Below are 14,367 nucleotides of genomic sequence, written 5' to 3' on the forward strand. Positions count from 1 at the left end.
GCACACTAACAACAATTGATCATTAGTTTCTTTAACTCTTCCCACTCACTGTAATGTCTCACAGAATGTCCTCCTTGATATGATCCTTTGGAAGGTTGTGTTCAATCGAGACAAACAAGGAGAATCTCGCCTCACCATACCCCAGCCGCCTCAGGTTGGAGACGAGTATTTTGCTGTCCTCATTTGAGTGCATGTGGATTAATTTGGTTTTGTCTCTTATCTCTAAGTGTCTGTTGCCTTATCTTTAGCTTAAGTCTGCTTAAATTAGATTTCGTTAAAAGCAAAGGCTTCTGGGTTTATATTTCTTTCTGTATTGGCACTTAAAGAGTTTAGTGTGTGTGCAAGAACAGTGAAACAAACCTAGAGTATTGCTTTAAGACTTTTCTCACTTCATCTTTAGTTTCCACATTAGCAAATTTTTTTGGTGTCACAAGTTAGTACACTAGGACTGGGAACATCTTGATTTGCTTAGAAGCAATTAAAATAAATTATTTGGTTTAGAGTTCTGGGTCCTTGTCTGAGAGCAGTAATTTTCAGCATGTACAAATGAAACAAAACAAGATGGCAAATGAAAATACACTATTACTGCTTCAGATGGTTTAGGACACTGAAAGGTTTTTCAGGTGACCATGAATTTTGGTCTGGTCTGCCCCTCTGCTGTTAATACATGAAGGAAATCTCTGTGAATCCCATAAAAAACAGCTTTAAGCTTGTTGCCTTACTACTTTTGGCCGATTATACATTTGTGCTTGCTAGAATTATAGTGGTTTATTTCTCAGCACTAAATTTTATTAAATATATTCACTTCAGATTTACATTTGTCCTTTTGAGGCTGTTGTAGAACAAATTGTTTTGTGGTCGCTGAAGAATGGAAACTGTGCTCAAGGCTCACATTTGCTTCAGTTCACCAATTGATAGACATTTAGAGCATAATGAAAACTATAGAATATATTACTATTAAAATGTCAGCCCTGTAGACTATAGGTGCTCTCTGAGACATGAGAGGGATTCATTCTTAAGAATGTGGAATGGTGTTTCTCCTCCCCAGCTAATTTAATTACATGCTTTTAAGACTGGGAGAGGAAACATAGGAAGGAAGTCTTAAGTTTAATAATTTGTGTCCTTTTTAATAGCTATTAATACCTGCAGTATTTAGATTTCACCAGCAAGTTAAATTCTGCTACTTTTGTCTGACTGGCTGCCTTCAGTTTAACAATTCACGACTTAAAAAGTGTTTTGGGATTTTAGGAATTTGATTTTTCTAGACCAGGCTTTTATTCTCCAACAGTAAAATAATTTATTGTTCCCTATTCTATCTGTAATTATTGAAATTATTGTAGAATATGCATAAAAACTGTTGGTGGCCTTAGATGTTATGATAATGTGAAATAGTTTGTTTTTTTCTTAATAATGTTTTTTGAATGTCATTACTACCATAGTATAGAAGACACAACAGAAGGGTTTCTGTGCCACAGGTCCAACCCAATGTGATAATGAAATAGTAAATTAAAGACTGAAATAAGTTTTTCTTCTAGTGATTTACTGTATTGTTACTGACTTTTGTTTTTGTTATGGTAATCCAATTTTCAAATTTGTTCACTTCTGCAGGAGGCTGGGGACCGCTGTGGAGTCTGTTTCCTTTCTTCCCTGTTTGGTTGTAGAGAGAAGACACCAAAAGCCAAGTATATGCACCTAGCTCAGGAACTGCTGGTTGATCCAGAATGGCCACCAAAACCCAGGACAACAACAGAAGCAAAAGTACCATCCCAAGAAAATGGTTCATATCAAATCATCACTGTAACGTAGCAGTGGATCCTGGTGGCATGTATCTTTAGTAGTATTCAGAAGAATGTAATTTTAAGGCTTTATTTGAAACTGCAGTGTGCTAAATGTCAAATTCTAATGCAGATATTTCCAACTATTTTGTCTCTCTGAATACAAAATTCAGAGCCAGGTGTCCTATGGCTATACATTTTAAAAATGTAAGTTACCTTAGGCAGAACAAAGATTATTGTGTTTCCTTCCACCTTCTTTCAGATTTCATTGTTCCTAAATGAGATGCATTTGAAGGTTTAAACTGCAGGGCAGTTAAAACAGGTTCACATTATTTGCCTGGAGTACTTTAATAGTTGTTCTAATCTGCTTATCTGGGCATGTGTTCATGTAAACCCTATGATGTGATGGTTTCATGGCTGTACTAGAGGTGCATAATAACCTTGTCATAGTTTGGGGGATTTTTGTGTCTGTCTTTTTGGTTGGTTGGGGTTATTTTGTTTGTTTAGTTGGTTTTTATTTGACTGATGAAAAGTTTTGTGCCTCAGAACGGTTCTGAAGTTTGTGTGTGTACCTCTTTAAGTTTGTCCCTATTAATAAGGAGTGTTTCCAGGTGTAATGTTTGGGTTCTAATTTCAATTCTTTAGTCTGCCACAGCAGGAATTGGGAATGCTGTAGAAGCAATGTGCTCTGTCCTTAAGAAATAAGCACATTGCTTTCATGTGGATTCTTGACTTCTCTTCTAGCTAACCACAGAGAAGGCTTAGGTGGCCTCCAGGGGAGGAGCCATTTGGCTACACTCTAAAGTTTTTGGAGAAAGAAGGATGGAGAATCTAAACACTCTTTTCTGTGTCATGTTTTATTACATTTAGCTATGCATTTCTCCACAAACCTTGCTTTTTCCAGCAGAAGGGTTGGATTATCCTTTTGTGGACCATGTTTTATTTGTAAATCTAAAGATAATTTTCCTATATACCTTGAAGTAGTAAGGCCAGAGTTACTGCTGCAAGGGATATGGGGGTGGAGGGAGGTTTTGTCACATGCCCACGTGTGGGGTTTGTGCACGTGAAGAGCACAGGCATGTCGGAGCCTGCCAGTGTCTTCAGCGCTACATGTAGCTGTACAAAACAAAATTAAGAGAAAATTGGGCTAAAGTCTGTCTTGCTGCAGAACTATAAGGCTTATGCAGATTTTATTTATTAAAAAAAAAAGATGAAAAAAATTAAAGCTTGTATCACCACTAATGCTGCTTAAGCACCAGGGGTAGCCATACATCATTTTGCCATGAGGCAGTACCAGAACACAAGACCACTAGAAAAACAGGTCTACCAAGAAGTAGAGGCAGACAGCACTTTGACTTGCAAGGCTTAAAACTTTTTTTTTTTTTAAACTACAAATTACTTATTTGGAAACCATTGTCAACTTTGTAAATGTCTTTGACTTTGGAAAATGTAAATTACTTCAGAAAAGTCTTCCTTAGTGTCTTTGGGAAGATGATAAATATTAAGTCTTGATCAGTCTGTTTTTGACCAGAGGCAACTAACTGGTCCAGACTCCTCCAAGCTTTGGGAGGAGATCTGGGGTCTGAAGAAGTCATGATTCTGTAGAGATCCTTTAGAGAAGGAAGTGGGGTCCTTTAGAGCAGTTGTGGAATGTGGGCCCCAGGCGCACTGGCTGGCTGGGATTGTTTTGAAGTGTGTATATTCTGATTATGGAATTTGAGGTTTTGATGTTAGGGATTTTTTTCTTTCTTTTTTCCTTTTTTTTTCTTTTTTTTTTTTCTGGGTTGTCTTGTTTTGTTTTCTTCTTTTAAATTCCTGTGGAGACAATTCCATTCCAGCCTTGTTTTAATAAGCAGAATTTTTCAGATCAGGCCTAATTCCCTTGTGCTGTTCTGTAGGACAGTATGGACAGTGTGCCCTGCTGCTCATAGAATCATTAAGGTTGGAAAAGACCTTCAAAATCATCAACCATTAACCATGTTAATGTCAATCATGTTGTGGTTTCTGCAGTGTTGAATATACGGTGCCAACAGGGAATTTAAAAGTGGTGCTAAATGGTTTGGAAGACCTTTTCCTAGAACTGGGTTGTTGAAGTTATTGCTCCTCCTAAATAGTATGCATATGGGTGTACTATCTTCCAGTCCAGCTGTCAACTCTTTTCCTGATTTCTGTTGTTGTTGTTGTTTGTTTTTGAGGAGTGGAGCAGGGGGAAAGGGCGAAGTGGTTTTCTTAGCATTCATTCAACAGAGCAATGTTCTTTATTCTGGCTTCATAAGGTCATAAACATTGAACAACATTGGTGGCTTTTAAAGGGTCTGCAAACATTGGATACATTAATTAGTCATGAACCTGAGTCAGCTGGCTAATTTCTGCCGATGTTGATTTTACAAAATCTTTGTAGCATGGAATAACTGATGAAGAATAATTCTTAGCCGCGTAAGTAGTATTCAAATCTAAACAAAAATAATATTTTAGTTGAAAAATATTGTGAAGCTATGCATCTTGGACCTGGGAGCTGTGACTTATCCTTAAACGCATAAGCTTCTGCTTTCCATTTTACTGACCATTTTAGATTTGCTGTTTCATGAGAACTGAAAGAAAATATTTGTGTCTTTCCCTTTTATATGCTTTTGCTTAATACTTTCCTAGACTGATAATTTCTCTTGGCTTGTTTGGTTTCTGAAGCTACTTTTTCAGTCTTATTCTAGTTTATTAGACTTACCTAGAAAGTGAGGAGGAAAACAGCTCTTTAAGGCGGGCTTGTCTTCAGAGAACATTTTAGGGAACTGTTACTAAAACAGAAATGGCCAAGTGTCTCCACTTAACTGAGTGACTAATGGCTCATGAGCGAGTAAACTTGAATGTTTTGCAAATGGGAGCTTGTTTCCTCCAGGTCTGTGTTCAGGGTTGGTAAATGTTCCTGAGGTTGCATGCTTGAGCTCTGACGCTTAGTCAAGAATAATAAATCAGCTTTTCTGAGAATCCATCTTGTTATTGCAAGTTCAGCCACAAAATAAGCTTTTGCATTTTCTGCAATTATTGGGATTTATGCCTTCCTGCCCAAGAGCTGAATTTGACCACCTATAATTTTTCTCATTTTGAGCAGTTTAGTTTTTCTGGTTTTCAGAAATGCAGCAAACTAGATCTGCACTAGTGTATTCAGTTTCTGTTTTGAAGTAAGATGAAATTCATTTTGTAGTGAAAAAAAATCTTTTTCAGTGTTCATCTTGGAAATCTAAATTCAGGTGAACAGACCAAGTTAGTGAGCTCCACTAGATACTGGGTAGACATTTTCTTCCTGCTGTATATTTTGGCCTTATGTTGAGGAGTTTGATTTATTATTAAATTATTTGTGTATGCAGACTTCAATCTGTACGTATTTTATTTTGATGTATTAGGATTTGTAAATATTACTGATTTTTAAATATTATTTATGCACATACTTAAAGGACTGGTCTATCCAGAAAAGCAGTTGCTAAATAATAAATGTTACTTTTTTAGAAATAAATTACAAGATCATGAAATTGTATATCCCTCAGGGTTATTTTTAAAGTTTTTTTCCTTCCTTTCCCTTCAGATTCAATTAGCAGTAACTCTAGTTTCGTGTACTATAGAAATAAATCTACTGTAAAAAGAAAATGCTGCAAATAATGCTTGAATAGAAGCGGCTGAAAAAACCCACAGAACTGACTGTCCATATTCATCCTAACTTTAAATTGGAAACTCTTACTGTTGCACTTTTTAAAAAGTTGTTGGATTTTTAATTCTATTTATTTTTTTCTTTCTTCATGAAGGTTGTGCTGAACAGTCATCCCAAATTGGGTAAATAATCCTGTACTGTATATGTGTATATGCAGTATAATACTAAGCAGATGTGGAGTCCTTTTTATGCTGCAAATTTGTAATGCTTATGTTGGTCATCACAAAATGAGAGAGCTCAAGTCCTGTTGGATTTCTCCCATGAAACTCTGAATTGTAAACTTAGGGTTTTGTATGTCTAAGGGAAAGCTGTGGGTTTTTGACAATTTTTAGAGTCTTGAATATGTTGATTTTATATACAGTAAAGCTTCAGGTTTTTAAAACTATTTTCAACAAACTGCAGGTTGTTTAATAATTATGTGAACCAGAAACTACTTAGTTTGTCATTAATTCCTCGAGCCTAACACAGATTAAAATGTTCATCATTACAGCACTCTCTAGAAGCTCAGCTTCCTTTTATTTTTAAATCTGAAATGATACTACATCTTTGTATTTAAAATATGTATTGCTGCTCTAGAATGGTACCCTGTTGTCAAGAGGCATACATAAATAACTGTACAATAGAATTGTAAATAGACTTGTAAATCATTTTTGTGACTGAAGCTCTTTGAAAATAAAATTAAAATGAATGGATATTTTAACTCTTCTCATTAGTTTCATGAAATTGTTTTAATTATTCTGTATAGAACTAGGTGGAAAGCTTGTTGAAGAACACAGGCTTACTCCCTCTGATGTCATGGATATGTTGTTCAGTGCCTCTGATTCTGCAGATGGGGTGGGAGGGGTGCCTGCTGTGTTAGTGTTCTGCAGGGGATCACACTGACTGCAGCTTTTCCTGGTGGCTTAGGAGAGCCATTCTAATGCCTTGTACATGTGATAGTAGCTTGTTTCCACCTTTGGTTATTCAGATGTTCCTTCTGTTTGGACATGTGGGAGGCATGATCTGAGCTGTCACCATTGTCACAGTCATCTTCAGCAAAATCATGTGGAAATGAAGACATCTTTTCTGTCTTGTGCCTCACCTTCCATTGAAACAGTCATTGGCAGAGCACATTCTTTTAAACTTGAAGACAAGATACTTAAGAAACCTTTTTACTTAATAAGAAAAACTTAATCTTTCAATTTCAAGCTTCTATTTTTACAACTTAGCTTTTCTCTTTCAGAATCTTACAGGTTTTAGGTTTTGTTGGCTTGCCACACCGGAAGACTTTGAGGAAAAACAGAAACTAAGTGTTTCAACCTTGGAATGTTTAGCCAAAGCATTAAGTAAAAAGCCCCTTCATTCCTTACTGAAATTGCTTTGATTCCAATCCTGCAAGAAATTAAAAGTCAGAGCAGCTTTGTGAAGGTAGGAGCACCTGGTTTAAAGTGGATGTGTTCACTCCTTCAAAACCTATTTAGAAGACTGGTGACAAATTTGAAATTTCTGATCACATCTCACATTGAAATGTAGATTTCTGACTTCACTCTGATGTGCTTTGGGTTGGCTGAAGCACATACCCCAATATCACTGCCAAAGAAGCTACAAGTGGGTTTTCTGCTGTTGGGTGTGTGACTTAAAACTTTCTCCTGTTATGTGAGTGGTTTCAAGCCCTACTTTTGGAGTTACATACAACCTGTGGAAGTTGGTTGCTTGAATTATAAGCAAAAATCTGCTCTGAAGCTTCAAATATTGTTTGGCCTTTGGCCTGTCTCAGTAACTGGACAAATACGGGTGAAAGTGTTATCTAGAGGATGCCTTTTGCTGTTTTACTTCCCATTTAAAGTGCAGTGTCATGGTGAAGCCTGATTGCCTGCTCTGCTCCTAGTAAGTTCCTTTAAAAGCAGATAAGTTTCTAAGGTACAGCTCAAAATTTCTTTGTCATGCTTGTATGAGTATAGGAACTTGCAAGACAGTGAAAGAGGTAAGCACAACTGTAAGCAATACATGTGCTCAGTGTTCTGTAAGTTCAAAACTGATTTGAGACTTCTGATATAGTAACAATATTAATGTATTGCCTCTGGTATCCTTTTGTAGTCTTGAGAAATATTGGGGTGGTGGGGAAGGGGCGCTGAAAGGGAAAGAAGCTGTAGACCAGACTTTGGTAAGTGACCAGCCAGGCTGGTGCCTTTTCTGGAATGCCAGGTGTCTCATGTGAGGATTTGAGAGAATTTTAAGGCATGGGAATGTCTAATTATCTTTATTGTGGGTATTACTGTATTCTGTACTGTTAAAATCTTTAAAATTTTTTTTAAATAGTGTTAGCAGCTCTAGTTGTTTGAGACCCATAGGCTTTTCCAGTTCTTGTGACAGCACTTACAGCCTTCATATCTTGCAAAGAATTTCTACCATTTTGCTGTTTGTCAAAACTAGTGCTTTCTAGCATTTCTGAGCATCTGCTTGTCTTCTTGTATGCTCTCTTATCTTTTGCTATAAGACCAGGAAAAAAGTCATCACGAACCTACAGCCTAGTGTTAGTCTGTTTCTGATTTTACAGAGTAGCCTGTAGTCATACCTTCCAAGGTACCTGCATTTACAGTTTTTAGCATAACAAACTGGGGGTTTTTCCATCCATTTGGTTCAAGTCAGGGCTCGAAACAGAAATTTCTTATTGTGTTTCTGGATGGAGGGTTCTGCTCATGGAGATATATAGGATCAGGGATGGGCTGAGTTACAAATTCATTGAGGTAAAAGAATCACTGGCTTATGACAAAGTTTTGGGGTAGGGAGGATTACTAGGAGGGTGAGATTCTGTGAAAGATTCTTGTTTGACATGTAAAAGACCTTTGGAAGAGTGGAATCTCGTGCTATTTTGTGGTGATGCCTATGTCTCATTCAATGAGTTGTGAAAAGCCCAATGAGATCTTGTTTTGTGGCACCATGTTGCTGGTTGTTGATAGCCCTAAATGCCACATCCTTCCCTTCCCGAGGGAGAGTTAGACATTTTACCAGACTTCAGTGCTCTGAAGCTGAATAAAATTTAAATTTTTTAAAGCACTCCCTTTTGCTCTTCTGGCTTTTTTTTAAATGCAGTAGCTGGTTTGGACATGCAGCTGTTTTGGATCTGTTGTGGTATGTTCTTGTCAGCAGTTCAGGTGCCTCAGAAGCTCTGCTGTCCTTCCTGATTTCTCTTTCAGTGAAGGGGGTTGTACCCAGCAGTCTGTCAGTGGGATTGGTATGGGAGGGCTTCATCTTCACCCCTGAAAAAGAAGCATGTGGGGATGGAGCCTTCCTCTCCCCCATGTTCCTGGTGCAGAGGGCTGACATTGTGTCAGCTATCCCAGTTACATCTGTGGAAGTTTTGTAGCTATTCCAGTGGTCCCAGCTGCTGCTTATTCTGCTGCTCAGCCAGGTGCTTGACATCCAGGTTTCTGATACACTTGGACTTGTTGATTTCATTGAGGAAGTATTTCTGTGGGTTTCTGTTTGACTTGCTCTTTTAAATATTACCATTTATACCTACAATGATTGCTTTCCTGTTTGGAAATATATGCAACTTTCCAGCTTTGTGGTGTGTTTCATGCAGATGTACCTTCATTGCTACAACTTCCCATCTAATTTCATGCACTTCTTTCCTCTCATTTTACTGTACTTCCAGTTCCACTGCTGATAGCTTGGTATTGTGTTAAGCTGTTGAAATGAGGCTTGGTGGTTATCAGAGGCTCACTACTGTCCTGTGCCATATGGGGTCTTCTGTGTTATTTCAGGCTGTGTCAAAAATAGCCTGTTCCTTCTTGTGTGTTCCTGGGCTGTTCCAAGAAGCCATCACTTGAAAATGCTGAGACAGGATTTAACTGGACAGTGCTGTTTTGCTTTTCACCACTTAAAGTACAGGACAACCTTTTTACCTCCATTGTCTATTTTTGCAGGCTAAACTTTATTTTTTAACCTCAGATAACTTACAATGAAAAACATAGTGAGTGCAGGACCTTTTGATAATTTTTGAAAATATTTTTGGCATGTAATTTAGTATAATACACTTAACCTTGTCTAGTGGAAGATGTCCCTGTCAGATGGAAAGAGATGATCCTTAAGGTCCCTTCCAACCCAAACCCTTCTGTAATTCTGTAATGCTTTTCTGCTCAAGTAAATATATGTCTTTTGACTAGTTAAGTGTTTCATCATGATTTTTGTATACTTTTATTATAGTTAATTGGTACAAATATAAACAAGGAGTACTTGAGTTACAAAAATTAATTTACCTGTACTTCTCAGTGTAAGCTGAGCACTTCAGAAATATTGGCAGTCAACAATAATAGAGATTTTGAAGTTTGTTTTCAAGGCAAGGGAAATTTTGCACACATATGCAGGTTTATGATATAATCACACATCTTTGTGAGCTGCTAAGTTACCTATGATCAAATCCTGATTCTCTCTTATCTCTTGTAACAGCTAATGTTTCTGGAACTTCAACAAGGATGTTGGTGTTTCGTTTGTCAGTGATGATCAAGCTTTTCTTCCAGTTGGATGCATCTGTTTGTCCTGAGAAGTGTGACTGCTCTTCAGAAAATGCAATTTATTGCTCTGGTCCCCACATAAAAGACCTGGAATTGTTAAATCTGCCTTGCAACATGACAGAAATTCACATAACAAACGCTAACATATCATACTTGCAGGATGTTTTTGCTAGGATGGAGGAACTGCAGCATCTCATCCTGTCTTCAAACAACATCGCTCTGGTTTCACCAATGGCTTTTAAAGGCTTGGGAAAGCTAAAAGTCCTCAAACTGCTGGATAATAAGCTGGTTGAACTTCCCCCAGAGGTATTTGATGACATGGTGCAGCTTCAGCAATTGATCATTGAAAGTAACAGGTTGAAATCTATTGAGGAAAATCTGTTTGATAAACTGGCTGGTTTGCAGGAGCTTTACTTGAACAAAAACCAACTAACAGCACTTCCCAGTGGTGTGATGAAGAAACTCACCAAACTCAGAGTACTGAACTTGTCAAGAAATTACTTAGCAGCACTGCCTAGAAATATATTTAGTGCATTAGCCAGGCTTGAGAGGCTGATGCTGTATATTAATAGGCTGTCTTCAATAGAGTCTGGGATGTTTGATAGCCTGAAGGAGCTGCAGGAGCTTTTCCTGCATTCCAATAATATCCATTCCATTGCCCCTGATGCATTTCACTGTCTTCCTAAACTAAGAACACTGACGCTTTCCAGGAACAGGCTTCAGGTTTTGCCTTCTGGGCTTTTTTTGCGCTTGCACGACCTGTCTAAACTGACCTTGTACAGGAACCCACTGAAGGCTCTTCCAGAGGTACTGTTTGGAGAGATGAGGCACCTTGGTAGCCTATGGCTGTATCATACAAAGCTCTCAACAATACCAGATTTTGTGTTCAGTAACTTGACAAATTTAGAGCTTCTTGTGCTGAGTTTTAACCCAGAGCTTACGGTTCTTCCTAGGAATGTGTTCAGTGGCCTGAATGAACTGCGGAGCCTTTCTCTCCATACAAGTAATATTTCCAGTTTGCCAGAGGGAATCTTTCTGAGCCTTCAGAAACTGCAGAACATTTCCCTCTTTAATACAAGGCTTGAGGTTCTTCCTAGAAACCTCTTTCACAATCTCAAGCACCTCCAGAAAGTTTATCTGAATAGTACTAACCTGCCGTCTCTTCCTGCAGACTTCTTTACTGCTTTACCTGAGCTAGAAGAAGTTGTCCTTGACGACAACCCTTGGAAATGTGATTGCCAAATTCTTGGTTTCCGAGAATGGCTCCAAAAGAGCACAGCAATAGTTAAAAATGTGCCATCTCTGATGTGCCACAGCCCAATGGCACTGCAGAATATTTCTCTTGTATCTCTAAGCATCAATGACCTGGAGTGCCTGCCAACCACAGCTATGACCTATCAGACGTTCAGCTCAACTTTGACATCTCCTGTGACGGAGCACTTCACATCATCTCAGGAGACAGTGCTGTCTGACGTGGAAATCACCAGCATACCCACATCAATTCCTCCTGCAGCTCCAGGTTTTACCTACTCCCATGTTGAAGATGTTGGACAACCTGGGCTACATTTCTCAGATGTTCCAGTCCAAACTTCTCCCAGCATCATAGCACGAACCAGCAGTGTTAGAGGGACAGATTTAACTACTCTTGTCTGGTGGGATGAGTTTCCAGCCCACAGCAGTGCTAAACCCTATTTTAATACCAGAGTTACTTATTGCCAGCTATTCTTGTGTGTTCACAGTTTGATTTTAACACTCCAGACTGTAGTTATTGTGCTCAGTCTGTATGTGGTGGGCAACACCAGGCAACTCTTCCTCTCTGGAAATATTCCTGCTCAGCCTGTAGTTCTGAGAAGAATATTAAGAAGATAGAGAAATCTAGCCCAAGAAAGAACTGGAAGTGTTGCTTTGGATGCTTTTGGAACATTTGAGCAGTTAATACTCGATTAAGATATGGATTACAGGTCTTCATAGCAAAGACCATAAGGACCTTGTCTGTATAACATAATGGAAATTAGTTTTATGCACCTTGCAGCATTTGCCAAGAGTGGCTGTAATCACTGTAAATTGCTACAGCACTCAGTGCATGAACCCAGAGGGCAAGATGGTAGTACTGTGGTCACCTCCACACATGTGCTGTGGGTTTCCTGCCTTGGAGTGCTGCCCTGTCCTCTGCCAGAGGCTGCTGCCTGCTGAGTGTTCACTGCTCAGATGGAGTGCCATCAATGGAGGAACTCTTACACAGGAACATGGCTTCAGCTGTGCTTTAGAGATCGCCCAAAGAACTCCATTAATATTATTTCCTCTACTGCCTGCAGTCTTTTCTCTCCTTACTGAGAAAAAAAATGGTGGTTTTGGGAGGAGATGCTGGGAAGGACCTTTAAACAATGGGGATGTGTGCAGAATGGTGTGGTGCAAGTGTCTTAACTTCTGCTTTCTGTCCTCAGCCCCTTTCCAGGACGTGGCATGAGGAAGGGGTACCAATTAAAGCTAACAGCAGGGGAAGATGCTGAGCTAGGAAGTATAATCATGATGTATTTTATTGTTTGATCGGAGGTTTTCTGAAAACTTTGTAAAGTTCCTACAACTCTGAATTCTAAGTAAACACTTTCATCCTTAAACTTTGGCCAGTAGTCTGAAAAAACAAGGTGTTCCTGGCTGCATGATGCAGGGAATCTTGAAACCAGAGTACCAGGAGGATGCCCAGGACTGAGGAGGGGCTCCACAGGCACGAATTGGTTTGAGAGCTGATCTTGACTGAGCTGGAAGAGAAAAAAATGGTCTCTCCTAGGCTTGGCTAGCAAAACAGCAGCATGCAGCTGAGGGGCAGGGAGCCTGCCTGAATTGAGGGCCACAAAGTGTCACCTCCATTTTGAAGTTGGCTGGGGAACATATACAACTTCAACTTGGAGTGTCCAGTCACATTTTCAGTCTCACTATTTTTTACCTTATTACATCCTGCTATTCCCTGACTTCTGTCCTTTCACGTGTTGATATACAAAGGCAACTACTAGGCAATAGTGTGGGTTTTGGGTCTTTATACTAACATTTTATTAATATTTTGAATTGTATGAATATTTTAGTTCATAGGTAGACTGGTGGCTGTCAGACTGCCTGTGCTTTAGTAGCTCTTGGATTTAACTATCAGCTTTTAACTACATTAGGGGACTTAGTTTGCTCTTAAAAGCTCTGATGTGCTTAAAAACCTCTGGGTGTGAATCTCTGGCTTCTTGGGCCAGAGAGCCTCTACTCTAGGAGTCATTTTGTAACCTTAGTGATTTTCTCAATATTAGGGACTTTCCTGGATGGCCTTTAAATGCATAACAGACTTGAGGTGAAGAAAACTTGCATTTCCTGCAGGTTAGTTATGGTTGGTTCCCTGCTTTGTGTTACTCTAGGCAGCGAGAATAAACTGTGACTTCTTTGTTTCAGGGTGCTCTGCTGCTGGGCCTAAATTCCTCTTTGAAAAGAGAGAATGTGCTTCTATAGTTTTAAATGATCATTGTCTTGTTAGTGAGGTCTAACAAAATTTAGCAAACCTGGCTAAATGGGAGTTAGAGCTATCTCTAAAGAAGCAGAAACACAAGTCACTGCAAGTGGTGCAAAGCAAGCTGTGACTGGAATCATAAACAGATGCTCTAGAATATTTCCTGCAATATAATTGAGAGAAGCACAAAACCAACAGTGAGCTTTCTCAGTGGTGGTTCTGGGTGGTTGCATGTAGTATTTAAGAAGAGAGAGTTGTTGCAAATTTAGTTTCTTGGTTGGACAGCTGTAACAACCCCTTGGTGCTGTGCCAGCTCCAGCGCTGTCACACGGTGCCACGCAGGCAGCTGCTCACAGCAGGCAGGTCAGGAAAATCAGGACAAGTGAGAAAATTCTGTCTTTGACTTCTACAAACCATGCTGGGGGTTGTTACCTCAGTGAAGGAAGTGTGCTCCGGGTGCTTGGACGCACAGTGTCTGATTTGTGAGGAAAAGCCCCTGTTTGCCCATGGTATGGGTATGACACCTTGCTGCCCACCCCGAGGGCAGCAGGGCAGCACCAGCTGCGCCTTTGTGAGCCCTCTCTGGCTGCCCTGGCCCTGCAGTGCAGCCAGCTGGGCCCCCACGCTGCTCCTTGGCTCCTGCTGCAGTCGCTGAGCTCCGGCTCTGGCACGTGGGGGCTCTGGCACAGAGCTGTGTACAGGCAATGTACAACAAAAGGATGATTCCTCTTCCAGGATGATTCCTCTTCACATGCTGTCATCGGGCTTTCCCCACGCTCAAGGAGCCAGACGGGGGAAGTGAAGTCATCAGACAACAAAAGGCTGGAGCAATGAGTGCCTGGGGTGGTTTACTAACTTTCCTCTGAGGTGTACTGTTTTGAGCTGCCTCTGATTCATTGTTTCTTGCTCAGC

General features: G+C 39.7%; 2 protein-coding genes across 2 annotated transcripts in view; both read left to right on the forward strand.

Moving 5' to 3' along the window:
* The window catches only part of ATP13A3 (ATPase 13A3), a 55,922-nt gene extending 49,755 nt beyond the window's left edge, over nt 1-6,167 (forward strand). The window contains 2 exon segments of the mRNA XM_036388871.2: nt 65-154; nt 1,609-6,167. Coding sequence (XP_036244764.1) covers nt 65-154; nt 1,609-1,806 — 288 coding nt within the window. The 3' untranslated portion in view covers nt 1,807-6,167.
* Nucleotides 6,168-6,718: 551 nt separating this feature from the next.
* GP5 (glycoprotein V platelet) lies at nt 6,719-12,589 on the forward strand. The gene is made up of 2 exons (XM_036388896.1): nt 6,719-6,882; nt 9,907-12,589. Exon 2 carries the CDS (start codon nt 9,933-9,935, stop codon nt 11,838-11,840), a length of 1,908 nt encoding a protein of 635 aa, XP_036244789.1. The 5' UTR covers nt 6,719-6,882; nt 9,907-9,932; the 3' UTR covers nt 11,841-12,589.
* Nucleotides 12,590-14,367: the final 1,778 nt, after the last annotated feature.

This window comes from Molothrus ater, chromosome 10, assembly GCF_012460135.2.
Source record: "Molothrus ater isolate BHLD 08-10-18 breed brown headed cowbird chromosome 10, BPBGC_Mater_1.1, whole genome shotgun sequence".
Lineage (NCBI taxonomy): Eukaryota > Metazoa > Chordata > Aves > Passeriformes > Icteridae > Molothrus > Molothrus ater.